Source organism: Aspergillus versicolor, assembly GCF_001890125.1.
Source record: "Aspergillus versicolor CBS 583.65 unplaced genomic scaffold ASPVEscaffold_1, whole genome shotgun sequence".
In the NCBI taxonomy this organism is placed as follows: domain Eukaryota; kingdom Fungi; phylum Ascomycota; class Eurotiomycetes; order Eurotiales; family Aspergillaceae; genus Aspergillus; species Aspergillus versicolor.
Window position 1 is genome coordinate 1,705,132 of NW_024467524.1, and position 15,131 is coordinate 1,720,262.

Genomic DNA, 15,131 nt, shown 5'->3' on the forward strand with positions numbered 1-15,131 from the left:
AGCGACGAAGCGAGGGAGAACGAGGAGCGGCAGCGCAGGAGAGGGGAAGCAAGACACACACACAACTTGAAAGACTTGGAAGACTCGGCGGCTTCCAGGGCTGTTCTGGACCAATATTGGCCCCCATATAAATAGAACCTGTTTTTGGCCTTTCCCTTTATGCTCCACCACCAAGTCGTAGTGAGTTAGTTAGTGAAGGTGCTGACTGTTTCTTGCCGCAACCGGGACTGGGAGGGACCGTGTCTCATCCTTAATCTCTTCCACAATAATCACAGTCACAGTCACAGCCGTCGTCGGCCTTCTCGTCCGCGCCGCTCGCTCGTTAATTAATTTGTCGTTTCCCACTCCGTCTCCCTCCTCCAGCTCTCGTGCATCCCAATAATGCTGGGCTACTAACAAGCGCAAGCCGCACATTCTTCAACGGTCTCCACCGCCGATATGCCTTCAGGGACTTCAGGGACTTCAGGGTCCTGGCCCTTCTCGCTCAGGGCTTCATTCCTAACGCTATTTTACCTGACCCTCGCTTTCACCCCCTCCGTTCTCGCCCAAGGTGAGGATGTCCAACTTCGTCCTTCCGCCGCTTCCGACTCGTTTCCCGCCTGTGGTGTGAACTGTAATATTCTCGCCCAAGCCGACGATGCTTGCACGCCTCCCACCGTCCCAGCGACAAACCGACAAACTTACGTTTCGTGTTTCTGTCAGTCGGCCTTGATTACGGGTTTGAAGACCAACGCGCCGAGCGTATGTGGCACCTGCACGAGCCAGAGTGATAGTCAGAAACTGCAGAAGTGGTACGTCGACTTTTGCAACAGCGGCGGCGAGACGGGCAGCAATTCCGGGGACTCAAACTCTAATGACAACAACGGAAACGACGGCGGAAACAACAACGATAACGGCGATAACAGCGATAACAACAGCAGCAACGACAACAACGCCGACTCGAACTCTTCGGCCAGCTCCAGCTCGTCATCAAATAATTCGGCACCACAGTCATGGTTAGTTTTCTCCCGCCCACTTCTTGTGACGGCTCCTAACAAATTCCAGGTGGGATGGCCACTGGAAATGGATAGTTATGGTCATAGTCCTCGCCGGTGCATTCACAATCATTACCGTCGCCGGAGTCTGGCTTAAGCGACGCCACGACAAAAAATACCCAAATTTGTACCACGCGGGTGCGAGCGACAGCAGGGTATTTCAAAGCCGTAGCCACGATTCCCCCGTACCGGGCGCTATACCGGGCGTGCTTCCAGCGCGGCGCCATGACTCGATGAATACCAATTCCTTGGCCAGCAGTTCCCGAACAGAATACGTTCCGCCAACCGCTCGACAAGCGCCCGCGCCGTCACGCCTGCAAAAATCGCAGGGTGTAAACGATGTCGAAATCAGAGAGGCGCCGCGGTGATGATTTCCTTTGTGCTCTTGGCTGATCAGATTACTGACGCGGGCACTGGAGATCCAACCTGGACCACCGGCTTGTTCCTGACACGCTTGTTTTCATAGTTATGCCGACAATTGCATATACCTGGCGTTCTGCGTCCGTGCTTCGTTCATTTTCACTTCTTGTTGAATTTTTTTTTCTTCCCCAGAGGGTATGCGTACAGTTTACTTCGTCCATTCGATTCCGCCATACCGTGTTCCGTTCTGTTCTGCCCCAACCTCTGGGCGCCTTGTCCATACTACTTTTTTGCCTCTTGCATGTATCTTTTGGTCACCCTCCTTTCCCCTTCTTCCTTCGAGTCGATGGATGCCTACTATGAGCTAGCAATGAACAAACCTTGGAATAAGCGGTGGAGAGAAATCTCCGCCAATTTCCACTTCTGGCTCGTTTCCATACTAACTTTTTCCTCCCTGCTAAATGAGCTGCTGAATTACAGATGCTCGGAAATGTGGCTCCGCCAGAGTTTCCGTCCTTACGCACCCTGGTAGAAAAAAAAAGCGATACCAACAACGCCAACAGTGTAGCGGGCCCGAGTACTTGATTAATCACCAGCGGAGCGTTTTTTATCATTCGAACCTGTATCAAATCCGTCATTGAGTGACGTCCTCCGCTTCAGACGAGGCGGTAGATAGACGGGACAAGACGGGATAAGGTTCTCCACAACAAATTGAGCACGCAAATACAGCCGTGCATGGGGTTAGCTGTAGTACGGCAATATCTACTACTTCTTCAGCGAACAAGCAGAAAGCTGAAGCAACATAGTTGTTGGCTAATATGACAGACCAGATATGGCATCTACGAAGTACCGGGCAGAAAGACAATGGTATATTTCTCGAATAGATCATCAAATCGCTGGCTAGCTACCTAATATAGTACAAAACAAAAATCCATCATGAAACTGTAATACTGACGATCTTCACATCAACCTCGGGTTTCTCCTTATGTGTCTTGACATTTTCAATCTTGTGCACAACATCCAACCCCTGCACCGCACGGCCAAACACCGTGTGTTTCCCATCCAACCAAGGCGTTTTCTCTGTCGTAATAAAGAACTGACTTCCGTTGGTATTCGGTCCCGCGTTCGCCATCGACAGTGTATAAGCCTTGTCGTGCTTGAGAACCGAGAACTCGTCCTCGAACTCCCCGCCCCAGATCGATTCTCCGCCTGTGCCGTCGCCGAGCGGGTCACCGCCCTGAATCATGAATTTACGGATAATCCGGTGGAAAATCGTGTTGTTGTAGTAGCCCTGGCGGGCGTGGGTGGTGAAGTTCTCGACGGCCTTGGGGGCTGCGGAGGGGAAGAGTCGGAGATGGATGTCTCCTAGTGTGGTGTGGAGGACAGCGGAGGTACCTAGCTCGGCGGTCTTCTGGGCCGCGGTCGTTGATGCAGCTGAGGCAGCGTCGCAGGGCCGTTCGTTGTGGACATCGCGAGTGGATTTGGAGATGTCAGTTTCGTTGGTAAAGAGGTAGAAGCGGAGCTTTGCGAAGCCAGTCGAGACGAGGATGGGGTCGCGCTCTTCAGCTTCGGCAAGAAGTGGATTTGAACTGGCCGCCATGGAGACGGTCACGACGCCCTTCTTCTGAGGCTGTCCTTGGTACATGGCTAGGTTGAGAGGGCGGAAAGGCTCGTCTTTGGCGTAGACGCGCACAACGCGGTTGGTGTACGTGTTGATGCATTTTATGCCGTACAGGGAACCGTACAGGATGAAGTGGTTGGATTCGTCGAAGATGACGTTGACCTTGGGCTTAGTGACGGGATTTTCGAGCTCGCGCTCGGCGGCGAGACGGCGACCGAATTCAACAGCTTCGAGGGTGTATATCGCGGTTCCAGCTTGCTGCATGTCTGTGATTGTGGATAGAGATTCGTCATACTTGCGGTATAGCTTTCCTGAAGCGAAATCGAAGACACGGACTTGGCGATCTGGGAATGAGACTGTTGCGAACTGTTTTCCTGACGGGGAAATTGTCAAGGAAGCCGGGGTAGATTTGGCTTTCTTGAACTCGAAGAGATTGGTAGAAGACTTGAGCTCAAACACGTTGTCTGGCTTCTCGAAAGAGCCATCCGAAGCTCTCCAGTATTCGATCATACCCGACTCGTCTGCTGATAAGACACAATCGTAAGCATCGTTGAAGGCTATGGCCGCCACTGGGCTTCGGTGGACGTTTTTCAGGGTATGTAATGGGTTTGGGTTCTCGCCGCGTCCGTCGTATATTTGTATTAAACTGCTGGCTTCGTCGGTCACGGCTAGGAGTGGTAAAGATGCGCCGCGGGGGTGCACCCAGCAAATGCAGCGAGGCTCGAATTCCAGAGTCAGCATAGCAAGCAAGTCTGGGCTTGAGTTAGTATTATAGCGCTATAGTGCGGATATTTCGTTAGCTTACCGAAAGTAATCACATCGAAGATCTTGACCGTCTTGTCTGACCCTGTTGTCGCAAAGCTTCGTCCATCCGCGCTCACACTGACGTTTTTGATCTCGGTAGAATGAGCGCGGAACTCCTTCACAAACTCGACTCCGACAGCCATCTTCTTCCAAAACTTTACTACCCCATCAATCGACGAAGTAATTAAGAAGTCCGTATGCGGCGTCACCGTCGTAAAGGATAATTGGTCCTTGTGCATGAGCGATTTGGAGTACCGAGGCGATACGGGCAGCGCATTCACGTAAACCTTCTCGAAGGGAAGCTTTCTTCGCTTCTTTTTGGGCGCATCGGCGGACGGTAAGGCAGGACCGAAGTCATCGTCAGAAGAAGAGGCGTTTTCTATTCAACTGTCAGCGGCGTTTTGGGCAATGGAGAGCTAGCTGCTGGTGGACGTACCATCGTCGTTGGCGTCTACTTCAGAATGAGGTCGCTTGTTCTGCGCCAATCTGGTCTGCTCATCTTCAGCCGCCATTTCCAAGAAGAAAAGCTGTAGAAGCTCTGAAAACAGGGGAATTGGGGGGAGAATCACAGGGAAACCGACTGGAAGATGAGAGAGCCTCGAGGGCGGTCTGAAGCTCGGACCACATCGCGAACTTTTCTGGGTTGTCCCGCATCGCTCCAATTATTGTGGGAGACTCTCCGCCTCTTCTTCAGCATCCCTGAGCTACCACCTTCCCCTCCCTGGTAGTTTTTCCTTTCCTTTTATAATCATTAATTATGGTGAGTCTGATGGATCACGTTTTAATCCACTCTGATTTATACTGACCAATTTAGGCGTCTTTCGCCAATCCCACGCAGATCTTTGCGGACGATGTTATCGAGGAGAAAGGAGAGAACGCTCGTCTCTCTGCCTTCGTCGGTGCCATCGCCGTCGGAGACCTTGTCAAGAGCACACTAGGCCCCAAGGGAATGGACAAGATCTTACAATCAGCGTTAGTGGCCGATACCGTGTGCACCATGGCGGGGTTCATGATATACTGACCAACGGTGTGCAGGTCGACCGGAGAAATTCTCGTTACGAACGACGGTGCTACCATCCTCAAAGCGATCGCCCTCGACAATGCGGCTGCAAAAGTACTCGTGAACATTTCCAAGGTCCAAGACGACGAGGTCGGTGATGGAACGACCTCCGTGACGGTATTGGCTGCGGAGCTGTTGCGGGAAGCCGAAAAGCTAGTCAACCGCAAGATTCACCCTCAGACTATCATCGAAGGATTCCGCATAGCCAACCGTGCTGCCCTGGAAGCCCTGGACAAAATTGCCGTTGACCGCAGCCAGGACCTGGAGAAGTTCCGCAAGGACCTTCACTCGATCGCTCGTACTACCCTCAGCTCCAAGGTTCTGGCCCAGGACCGCGACCATTTCGCTACGCTTGCCTGCGATGCCGTTCTCAGACTTCGTGGATCAACCGACCTTAGTCACATTCAGATCATCAAGAAGGCCGGTGGAAAGCTCAGCGACTCTTATCTCGATGAAGGTTTCATTCTGGATAAGAAGATTGGTGTCAACCAACCGAAGCGTCTGGAGAACGCGAAGATTCTCGTTGCGAACACAGCTATGGACACAGACAAGGTGAAGATCTTCGGTGCGCGGGTGAAGGTCGAGTCAACAGGAAAACTTGCGGACTTGGAGAAGGCAGAGCGTGAGAAGATGAAGGCCAAGGTTGAGCGGATCAAGTCACACGGCATCAACTGCTTCGTCAACCGACAACTTATCTACAACTGGCCCGAGCAGCTGTTCACCGAGGCCGGTATTATGTCTATTGAGCACGCCGACTTTGACGGCATCGAGCGTCTGGCGCTGGTCACCGGCGGTGAGATCGCTTCGACCTTCGAACACCCTGACCAGGTCAAGCTCGGACAGTGTGACCTGATCGAGGAAGTCATCATCGGTGAAGATACCCTTATTAAGTTCTCCGGCGTGGCCGCCGGTCAGGCCTGCACAATTGTCCTTCGTGGTGCTACGGAGCAGCTTCTCGACGAAGCCGAGCGTTCGCTCCATGATGCTCTGGCTGTGTTGTCCCAGACCGTCAAGGAACCCCGTGTGACTCTCGGCGGTGGCTGCGCTGAGATGGTCATGTCAAAGGCTGTCGAACAGGCTGCCCAGAACACCACAGGCAAGAAGCAGCTCGCTGTTGACTCATTCGCCCTCGCTCTGAGACAACTCCCCACAATCCTGGCCGACAACGCCGGTCTAGATTCCAGTGACCTCGTTACTCGACTACGACAGGCGATCAACAACGGCATGACCAGTTCTGGACTGGATCTCCTTACACCTGGCGGTGGTATTGCTGACATGCGTGAGTTGGGTGTCGTGGAGAGTTACAAGTTGAAGAAGGCCGTTGTGTCGTCTGCTTCTGAAGCAGCTGAGGTAAGATCCCGTCACTTATATTGAACTCAACTTCCACTAATCAGTCTCCCTCTTTAGCTTCTCCTACGTGTGGACAACATCATCCGCGCCGCTCCCCGTCAACGCCAGCGGATGTAAAGCTGAGCGATGGTAGAGGAGAGAAATAGGATTTTAATCAAGTGAAATGAACAACTGGATATATGTGAATAGGATGCTCTACCCGAGCATAATCACCATGTTATAGATCCGACTTTTACGAAATAAAAGCAGCACACCAAAATGACGTTTCCCTTGTCAGGCAGGTACGACCGAGAAAACCAGGCCGGTAGCCCCTTCCTCCACGAGATTGAGATACATACCCAAGAGAAGAAGGAGCAACAGTTGCTCCTTCCAAGTCAAGTAGTCGCACCTTCCTATCTAAGTAGCTGGTCTTTCCTTAAAATTGTGACTGGTGCATACCCTCCGTCAAGGTAAGTGCGACTGCCTCCCGTCGAGGCTTAACGGCAAACATACTTCCACATGAGAAGCTGTGGAATATACCCCCCAACCACCCTTTCTGTAGGATAGCTTACTGTTGGCGGTTCGCAAGATGCCTGTAATGTTGAATTATTCATCACGTATAGTTACAAATTCCAGAAATCAAGACAGCAACCGATGTTTAATGACTATATTGCGGCGAATGTCTAAGAAATCCTCGTCTTGCCGGATTATATTAAGAAAGGAGGCCTGGCCACGTCTTATCTATCAGTAGGATAAGGCGGACAACATCCTTGCTGCATGATCAACCCCTACAGCCTTTTCTTCAAACTCATCTCCGTCTTCAACCGGATAGCCGCTGCCAGAACTGCCGAAGTCAATGCCAATGACCCAGCATAGAAAATGGCCGGTCTATACGCGTTCATCCCGCCCTCATCACCACCAGAAGCCTCGAGGATATACCCTGCAATCGGGGCGCCCTATGTCAACCGGTTAGTAAAGATGCAACATCAGCCACTAGCCAGCAGCATGTTCTAAAATGTGACCTACAAGTAAGTACCCCCCAGCCCACCCCGTAACAATCATCGCCATGGCGACGCTCACCCGCGCAGACCCAAACACATTGCCTACAACTGTGGGCATGGTCGAGAAGAACCCACCGTTCGCCATGCCGTTTATGATGACGAATGCGACGAGTGGTCCTATCGAGCTAGAGACAGGCCACAAGACAAGCATGCTCACAGCGCTGAGGAGGAGGGAGGCGAAGAGCGTATTCAGCGGCCCTAATGTGTCGCTGCAGTATCCGCATGTGAGCCGGCCGAGCGCAGAGGAGAAGTTGAATGCTGCGACTACGCCGGCGCCGACGGAGGACTTCATTCCCAGTGAGGAGGTGAACAGGGGGAGAAAAAAGGGTGGGACGAAGAGTGGGAACGTGGCGATTGCGCCCATGCAGAAGAGGAGTGTGAAGCGGGCGTCGCGGAAGAGGCTCCTGTGGGTATTGGTTACTATGCTGTATATGTCTGTACAGAACGGAGAGAGGGTAAGTACCATTCAATAGCAGGGGACTTGCGGATTGGGACACGCTCTTTGACAAAAAGGGCTGCTGGGATACCCGTGGCTAGGGTTACTAGACCCAATGTCCTGAATGTCCAGGCAATGCCGGTATTTTGGATCAGAGCATCGACGATGAAGCTGATAACTGCTCCACCAAGTCCTCCTCCAGCGTACACAATTCCATTGGCGATTCCGCGCTTAGCCTTGAAATACTGGGCTGGAATAACTGCTGCGACCTATACAAAAGAGGTGTATGGTTAGTCCCGCAAACAACACTTGCACTTCACACATCTCACCATAAAGCAAAGACTAGAATGTACAAATCAGCAAGATCCTAATAGCAATAAAAATGGAAGAGATCACATACCTAATCCCCATCCCCATAACCGCCCCAGCAGTAACAAACAGTCCCCCAATATTATTCAAGGCAAACCCACTCAAAATCTCACCCATACTCAACAACACAATCCCAAGCACCGCACAAACCCGCGCCCCCAACCTGCGAATCAACCTCGCATTAATAATTCCCAAGAACGAGATACAAGCAACCGCAAGCGAGCCAACAAACGCCAGTGTCGACGACGACGAAACGCCCTCTTTCACTAGCGCGGCTTGCAGAATACCCCAGCTATAGGATGTCCCTGTGAACCACCACGCTATCACGGCGCACGCGGATACAGCGACCCAACCATATCCGCCGTCTGGAACCTGGGAGTCGGCAATTGCAGAGGCTTGCATTAAGTCATTGGGATCGGTTTCTGGGGCCGTTGGTTCTGCTCGATGGGCTCGTTCTTCTGCTCCGCCCATGGAGCGGAGCTCCACGGAGGTGGCTGTTGATGACTGCATTTGGCTAGCCATGGGACGGTATCTCACTTGGCGATAATTTCAGCAAGATTATGGCAATTCTTGAGGGTGAAGAGGTATGGATGGTGAGCGTGAAGCAGCTCTTATAATTTGCGGGTATGGTGGGTCGTGGTCGTCATAGGGCGTAAAGTACGAGTCTTTATGGGGACGCAATTTGTGGTTAGAAAAATGGTCAGCGTAACCACAGAATACTACTACTAATTCCCTACTACGTCCATCCTGTATTATGGGGTTAAGAGGCTAGGGAGATTGGGGCTTATATGTAGCTTATCATGGCTTGAATCTAGAATTAAAAATATTTGCTAGTTTCTGGGTTGCTTTTAGACTTGATTTCAAGGTAGGTACCCGCTTATGATGCTAGTGCTGCATTACAAGCTAGATTGGTCCGTGGCCACTGCGCTATACTTCAGAGATATACAAACCAGAGAGCCAGATCATGGCTAAAAAACGTATTCCCTTATTATGCACATGCAGTATCATGGTTTCTAGGTCCACGGAGTAATATTCCGCTCCAGTGATTAGCATGGACGCCGACAAACCAAGCGACTTTCCTTCTGCATGCAAATGGCCTGTGATTCCACTTCGAAGTTTATACTGATTACCAAGATCAGATTTTCCGGATCTATGTTCCAAAATCGCACAGGGCTTTGGAGAGTGGCAAAGGCAGCCTCATTGGACTCCGCCTTCGACCATAGACCGGTAGGTGGTTTGGTCAGGGCCACAAAGCTTGTCCTCATAGAGTTGTATACATGACTCTGATTTAGCGTTTCGCTAAAAGGTTCTTTGGTAGAGCCAAAAGCACCCTCTCACCTCTTCAGATGTCTCCTCTACCACACCTTCTCCTCTTCTCATAACCTGCAGCAACATAATAGGATTAGAGACTTACCAAACAGCTCTCGTCCATCGTTATATTTGTGCCACATTCGATAGTGCCATATTTTTGATAGCAGCTCCGTCAAGTCTTAGACAGTTCTGTTCGACATTGTCTTTCTCTTCGATACGGGCACGACGACCTCAAGATGCAACCCCGTAAATGGCTTTGGCTATTTTTCCTGGCTGTTTTCGTGGCTATCCAGAAAACAGCCAGTGCCCTCGACGTCGAGATCCAAGACCCAGGTAAGCAAGTCTTCCATTCTGGCCCAACCAACCCAAACTAACCTCATCATCACGCAGAATCTATCAAGCAAACCGCAAGGATCGTGGCCCATAATATGATGGCGCACTACGACGGCAACAAACCGGGCAGTATCCCAGGCAATATACCCGACGCCTGGTGGGAGGGCGGTGCTCTCTTCATGACCTTAATCCAATACTGGTATTGGACCGGCGACCCCACCTACAACGAAGTGACGGCACAGGGCATGCTCTGGCAGCAGGGCGATAGGAACTATTTCTTCCCGCGAAACTGGAGCGTATATCTGGGTAATGACGACCAGATGTTCTGGGGCACGGCGGCTATGACTGCTGCAGAGTTGAACTTCCCAGAAATCGAACAAGGACAGCCGTCATGGCTTTCGCTCGCGCAGGGGGTGTTCAATACTCAGATTCTGAGATGGGATAGGACCGTTTGTGGTGGGGGCATGAGATGGCAAATCTGGCCGTACCAGGTCGGGTATACGACAAAAAATGCGATTTCGAATGGCGGGCTGTTTCAACTTGCTGCCAGGCTAGGAAGATATACCAAGAATGAGACGTATATTCGGTGGGCGGAGAAAATATGGGACTGGAGTGCGAGAACGCCGCTGCTTGGAGACGATTGGGTTATTGCTGATACAACGAGCATGGAGCATCACTGCTTAGATCACGGGGATCAGCAATGGACGTATAATTATGGGGCTTATTTGAGTGGGGCAGCGTATATGTATAACTTGGTAAGTTTGTCATTCACTTTTGGTGTGTAAGGCATGGCTAATTATTCTAGACCAACGGTGGTCCGAAGTGGAAAGCCGGTATTGACGGCTTGCTGGGAACGGTCTGGGGAACGTTCTTCCCCGGTGGAGCTGCCATGTCGGAGGTCTGGTGTGAGATCTCAGAGACTTGTGACAGGAATGAAGATCTATTCAAAGGCCTCCTCTCGTCTTGGCTGACCTTTGCAGCCACCATTGCACCATATACTGCGGACGCTATCATCCCCCGAATTCAGCAATCTGCCATCGGAGCAGCCGGCCAGTGCTCGTACGGGAGAAGCTGTGGCCGACGTTGGAACCTCGACGACTGGGATGGCAGCGCAACAATGCAGTCTGATATGAGTGCCTTGAGCGTTCTTTCTTCGTCAATGGCGACCTTCAGACATGGAGCTCAGCCATTGACCCCCGAGACTGGAGCTACTAGTAAGAGCAATCCGAATGCCGGTACAAGTGAGGACAGAATACCGGATCAACCACGTCCTATCACAGCTGGTGATCGCTTTGGTGCAATCGTTGTGACTCTGGTGTTTCTCGCTGTCTGGCTGAAAGGCCTTAGCTGGATGGTTTTGGAGGATAAGTATAATATATATTGTCGTTTTGTTCCTTGTCCGATGGTGTGATTGGACCCATGGTGTTTGATTCACCCCGTGTTTATTTGCGAAATGTCATGAAGTCCAATTGGTTGGCTAGACTATTGTATATAGAGACGAAGATTAAACTGGAGAGAAGATGAACCGTTCTTGTACTAGCAGTCCAGATAAGATAAATGATGCAGCTGTAGATAGTTGTAGATAAGAGTGGAGAGAGAGTGCTGGCGGTGAAAAGACAATCGGGGCAGTTCCGCGTTCCTGGATTTCTCTCACGACAAGCCTCACACTCCAGGTCCCTACTGTCACAGCTGCAGGCGGCCATCCACCCCGCTCAAGGCAATTCAATTCGCTCTTTTTCCTCTTCCTTTGGCTCGACAGTGTTACTCTTGTGTTGCCTCCCCTCAACACTCCTTTGCTTCTCCTCCCCTCCTACCAACCACCCCCGTGTTCCTCCACCAACTTTTCCACGAGCTTCCCCACGACCTGATTATGACCTCTCCGCATTGAAATACCTAATACCGTGATCGCAACCCTCTGTTTCCGAACATGGTTTTCTTACGACTCACCGTCAAGGTCTTCCCCCGAGACCAGGCGCCACCCTCCAACTCTTTTTCCTTCCGCTCGCTGCTGGGCGATCGCGAACGCGACGATGCCAGTCGCTCTTCCTCTAACACAACGGCCGGAAAGCCCGCGAGTTTTCTGATCGTCCTAGAGAACCCGGAAGATGTCACACTGGGTGGGTTGGCCGGAATGATAAGGGAAAAATGGAGGAAGTTGAGGCCGGGTGTAGAGTGAGTGTCGCCTCCTGCTTTTGCGACTCCGAAGAAATTGTGCATGTGCTGACTCGCGCTTTGTTTTAGACCTCTTCAGATCAAAAAGCTCCTCGATGATGACCATGAATCCGATGATCTCGATACTGATATGACCGTTGCGGATGTGTTTGTGGACAATGGAAAGGCGCGTGCAGATGGTCATGACCAACGCAGGGCTGTTCGTGTTATCCAGAAACCAGCCAATAGAGAAGCGTCGCCGGTGAGATTCCCTTCGGTTGCGCAGGATTGGGATGCTGCGGCTGAGCACTACGAAATTGAGCGCCAGAAGAAGCAGCAGCAGCAGGCGGGGCTTGCTGTCAAGAAGCTGGGTGCCATTGCGGAAGAACATCAAGGAGGATATGGCTCAACATCACCGGTCGATATTGGAGACTGGTCTAGTTATACTCCTAATCGGACCCATCGCAGAGACATCCCCGTGTCTTCTGTTGAGAAGGATGATGAAATCCCTGTCTCGCCATCTCAGCCAGCACGCCAGTCATCAACCCGGGAATTCTCGCGGGATCTCAATGGTGAAGATTCCAGTGCCCCGCAAGGGCACCGTATGGCAAGCCAGGAGCTCGGTGATTCGCCTCGTTCGTCTCGAGCAGCAACACCGAAGAAGCTTACCCCTACTAGACGTGATTCGGCGCATAGTCGGGGCTCTACAACTCGATCCGGAACCGGCGATGCTCGTGATATCGACTCTCCTGCTCTACAATTGAGACATGAGCACACCCATTCGGTATCTCCACAGAAAAAGCCCGCTCCTGAGGTGGCCAAGCCCAACACAGTCTCCCTGGACTCCCTGGACGAGGAATCGCAAAGCGAAGAAGACTCTGAACCGAGTGACGAAAATCTAGATAAGAGTGACAAGGATAAAGCAGACAAGGACGGTGACATTGCGATGGGCGAAGAGTCTATGCCTAATAAGCAGAAGCAGTCTCCGGTAGCTCAGCGCGCAACTGCGATCGAAGTACGCGTTCCTAGCTCTGCTGCCGCCGACTCACAGTCGCGCAAGCGCAAAAATAGTGCAGAGCACACATCCCCTAACAAAGAACCGCGTTTGGATAGAAAGACCCCTCCCGCTGCTGTGAATGGTGACAAGCGACCACCCAGCAACCTTTCTCCTGGGACCCCTAGATTTAGCCCGTCAGGAAGGCGTCTGGGGGGGACGGAGTCTTTCTCCGGAGTTGCCCGCCGTCTCAGTTTCTCGGAACGACCATCAGAACCTCCCAGCCACGGCTTGGGACTGGGTATTACCAGGAGTCCACCTAAGAAGCCATCGGTACTGGTTGATCTGTCTCAAAATTCGACGCAATCGGGTGGAGATGTTCCTCAAAGCACTCCGATACCCACCAGTAGCGCACCTACAGCTCGGCGGGGTTCAGTCACGCAAAATATCTCGACTCCGACAAACGTGCAGAACCCGGCCGATAAGTTGAAGAATCTACATTCTGCCCTACGAAAAGATGCGTCCGTTGAGAGAAACTCCGTGCGCCGCTCAGTTTCATTCGCAGGGGACGATGAAGTCCATATCACGGCGTCGCAGGAGGCACCAACCTCAACACCCATGGACACGGCCAAGCCTTCTGAGACTGCTCCAGCCTCTGATAAAAGGAGATCTAGTGGCTCAATGGTTTTCCCTCCAGGTGTTTCCATGGAACGCATAGCTCAACTTGAACGCGAGGCAGAGGAGAAAATTGAACGCCGGAAGAACGAGCGAGCCGAGTTTGAAGAAAAGATCAAGGCTGTGGAGAAGGACAAAACCAAGTCGGAGTATTCGAAGAAGCTCAAAATGGCGTACAAGACCTGGCAATCGATCTTAGCTAACGAGAAGAACGGCCGGAAGAATCGCGCGGAAACTGCGGCTAGACTTGAGAACGAGCTCAAAAAACAACAAGCAGAGATCAAGAAAATGGAAGATTCGATGAACAAACCTGCCTCTCAGGACAAGGCAAAGAAATCGCAATCTCAGAAGTCCGTGAAACCTCAAGCGGATACAAAGAAGGATATCCCAGCGTCGTCGAAGCCAAGTTCTACACCAACTGCTGATGAAACGAAGAAGTCACAGTCTTCTCAAAAGTCTCCGAAGCCCCAACAGGATCCGAAAGACGATAATTCAGCATCCGCACTGGCTACTGACCAGAACGCGAAATCACCAGTAAGCGTTTCCGGGTGGAATGCGATCAACGCGAAATCCCCGACGGGCACCGCAAAATCAGCTGCACCCACTGCAAACGGGACTGGCCCCAAGTCTACTCCCAAGGAACCCACCGCACGTACAGTAGCAACTAGAAGTCTGTCAGGATCAAAGGCATCTAAGCCGGCATCAATTCAGTCGCAGAACTCGACGGCGTCTGATGAGATCGATCTGCCAGCTATGAAGGTGCAAGCCCGCACCAATGCCAATCCCCCCAAGAAGGCCGCTCAGGAGCCAGTTGAGGTATCTTCGTCATCAGAATCCGAAGAGACCTCTTCAGATGACTCTTCCGAATCTGAATCCGAGTCCGATTCCTCTGACGAGGAGGTCAAGAACAAGAAGCTAAGCGCCGCAACATCATCCTCGTTTAAGTCTCCGCAGAAGGGCAACAAAGCCGCATCTCCCCCCTCTGCCCAACGAACCACCAAATCCCCCGCCCCGTCTTCACAGCAAACCTCCCAGGCTCCGTCACAAGGGGAGAGCTGGCGCTGGCCCCGAGCCTCCCAAACCTCGTTCACCCGTCTTTCACTCAAGAGCATAAAGGGTGAAGTCGCAAGTCAAGCCCAAGCCCAAGCCGCTGCAAAGGCAGCTCCTCAGAAACGTGCTCAGCCACGTAAGGATCTCTTCTCGCCGCCTGATAGTGACTCGGATGAGACGGAGAGTGAAAGTGAAAGCGAGAGCAGCAGTAGCAGTGACGACAGTGATAGCGACAGCGAAGATAAGAAAGGCACGGGTGCTAATGGGACTAATGGGAGCAAGCGCAGCAACAGCCCTGGTAGTGTTGCTGATGCCGGCGATATTATGTCTAGCGGACAGGTCCAGAAACTGAGGCCTGCGCGCCTTGGGGGAAGAGCTTAAGGTCATTGTGAAATCGCTGGATTCACCGCAAAACATTCAGCCACTTCACCAACAACACGCGGTCTGTGGAAAGGCTTTTGTTTGCCTAAGTATTGGAAGAAATGGCCCGCGACATGGTTCGAGATTTGCCTCTCCATTTTGTATGTATGTATTCTAGGACAA

At 51.9% G+C, this 15,131-nt stretch overlaps 6 protein-coding genes across 6 annotated transcripts; 4 read left to right on the forward strand and 2 right to left on the reverse strand.

Moving 5' to 3' along the window:
* Window positions 1–438: 438 nt before the first annotated feature.
* On the forward strand, window positions 439–1,402 carry ASPVEDRAFT_48629 (uncharacterized protein; the record flags this gene model as incomplete). Its single annotated transcript, XM_040814046.1, has 2 exons — window positions 439–995; window positions 1,045–1,402. The coding sequence occupies 2 exons, from the start codon at window positions 439–441 to the stop codon at window positions 1,400–1,402; spliced, it is 915 nt and encodes a 304-aa protein (XP_040662181.1).
* An 840-nt stretch (window positions 1,403–2,242) lies between these two features.
* On the reverse strand, window positions 2,243–4,405 carry ASPVEDRAFT_58403 (WD40 repeat domain-containing peptidylprolyl isomerase). The gene is made up of 3 exons (XM_040815419.1): window positions 4,256–4,405; window positions 3,821–4,198; window positions 2,243–3,767 (listed from the first exon to the last, which is right to left on the reverse strand). The coding sequence occupies exons 1-3, from the start codon at window positions 4,329–4,331 to the stop codon at window positions 2,329–2,331; spliced, it is 1,893 nt and encodes a 630-aa protein (XP_040662182.1). The 5' UTR covers window positions 4,332–4,405; the 3' UTR covers window positions 2,243–2,328.
* Window positions 4,406–4,576: 171 nt separating this feature from the next.
* On the forward strand, window positions 4,577–6,346 carry ASPVEDRAFT_23438 (chaperonin-containing T-complex subunit CCT2; the record flags this gene model as incomplete). Its single annotated transcript, XM_040809544.1, has 4 exons — window positions 4,577–4,579; window positions 4,634–4,791; window positions 4,855–6,229; window positions 6,287–6,346. The coding sequence occupies 4 exons, from the start codon at window positions 4,577–4,579 to the stop codon at window positions 6,344–6,346; spliced, it is 1,596 nt and encodes a 531-aa protein (XP_040662183.1).
* A 226-nt stretch (window positions 6,347–6,572) lies between these two features.
* On the reverse strand, window positions 6,573–8,596 carry ASPVEDRAFT_872182 (uncharacterized protein; the record flags this gene model as incomplete). Its single annotated transcript, XM_040818007.1, has 5 exons — window positions 6,573–7,164; window positions 7,289–7,673; window positions 7,733–7,974; window positions 8,035–8,047; window positions 8,106–8,596. The coding sequence occupies 5 exons, from the start codon at window positions 8,594–8,596 to the stop codon at window positions 6,997–6,999; spliced, it is 1,299 nt and encodes a 432-aa protein (XP_040662184.1). The 3' UTR covers window positions 6,573–6,996.
* Window positions 8,597–9,621: 1,025 nt separating this feature from the next.
* On the forward strand, window positions 9,622–11,226 carry ASPVEDRAFT_78197 (glycoside hydrolase family 76 protein; the record flags this gene model as incomplete). The annotated part of the gene is made up of 4 exons (XM_040816500.1): window positions 9,622–9,718; window positions 9,776–10,473; window positions 10,524–11,086; window positions 11,214–11,226. The coding sequence occupies 4 exons, from the start codon at window positions 9,622–9,624 to the stop codon at window positions 11,224–11,226; spliced, it is 1,371 nt and encodes a 456-aa protein (XP_040662185.1).
* Window positions 11,227–11,645: 419 nt separating this feature from the next.
* Window positions 11,646–14,969, forward strand: ASPVEDRAFT_23441 (uncharacterized protein; the record flags this gene model as incomplete). The annotated part of the gene is made up of 2 exons (XM_040809545.1): window positions 11,646–11,890; window positions 11,960–14,969. The coding sequence occupies 2 exons, from the start codon at window positions 11,646–11,648 to the stop codon at window positions 14,967–14,969; spliced, it is 3,255 nt and encodes a 1,084-aa protein (XP_040662186.1).
* Between the last annotated feature and the right edge of the window lie 162 nt (window positions 14,970–15,131).

Coding starts and splice junctions, on each gene's coding strand:
- ASPVEDRAFT_58403 (XM_040815419.1), bottom strand. CDS start 4,331: ATGGCGGCTGAAGATGAGCAGACCAGATTGGCGCAGAACAAGCGACCT. Junction 4,199..4,255: donor AGTAGACGCCAACGACGATG/GTACGTCCACCA, acceptor ACAGTTGAATAG/AAAACGCCTCTTCTTCTGAC. Junction 3,768..3,820: donor CTTCGATGTGATTACTTTCG/GTAAGCTAACGA, acceptor ACTCAAGCCCAG/ACTTGCTTGCTATGCTGACT.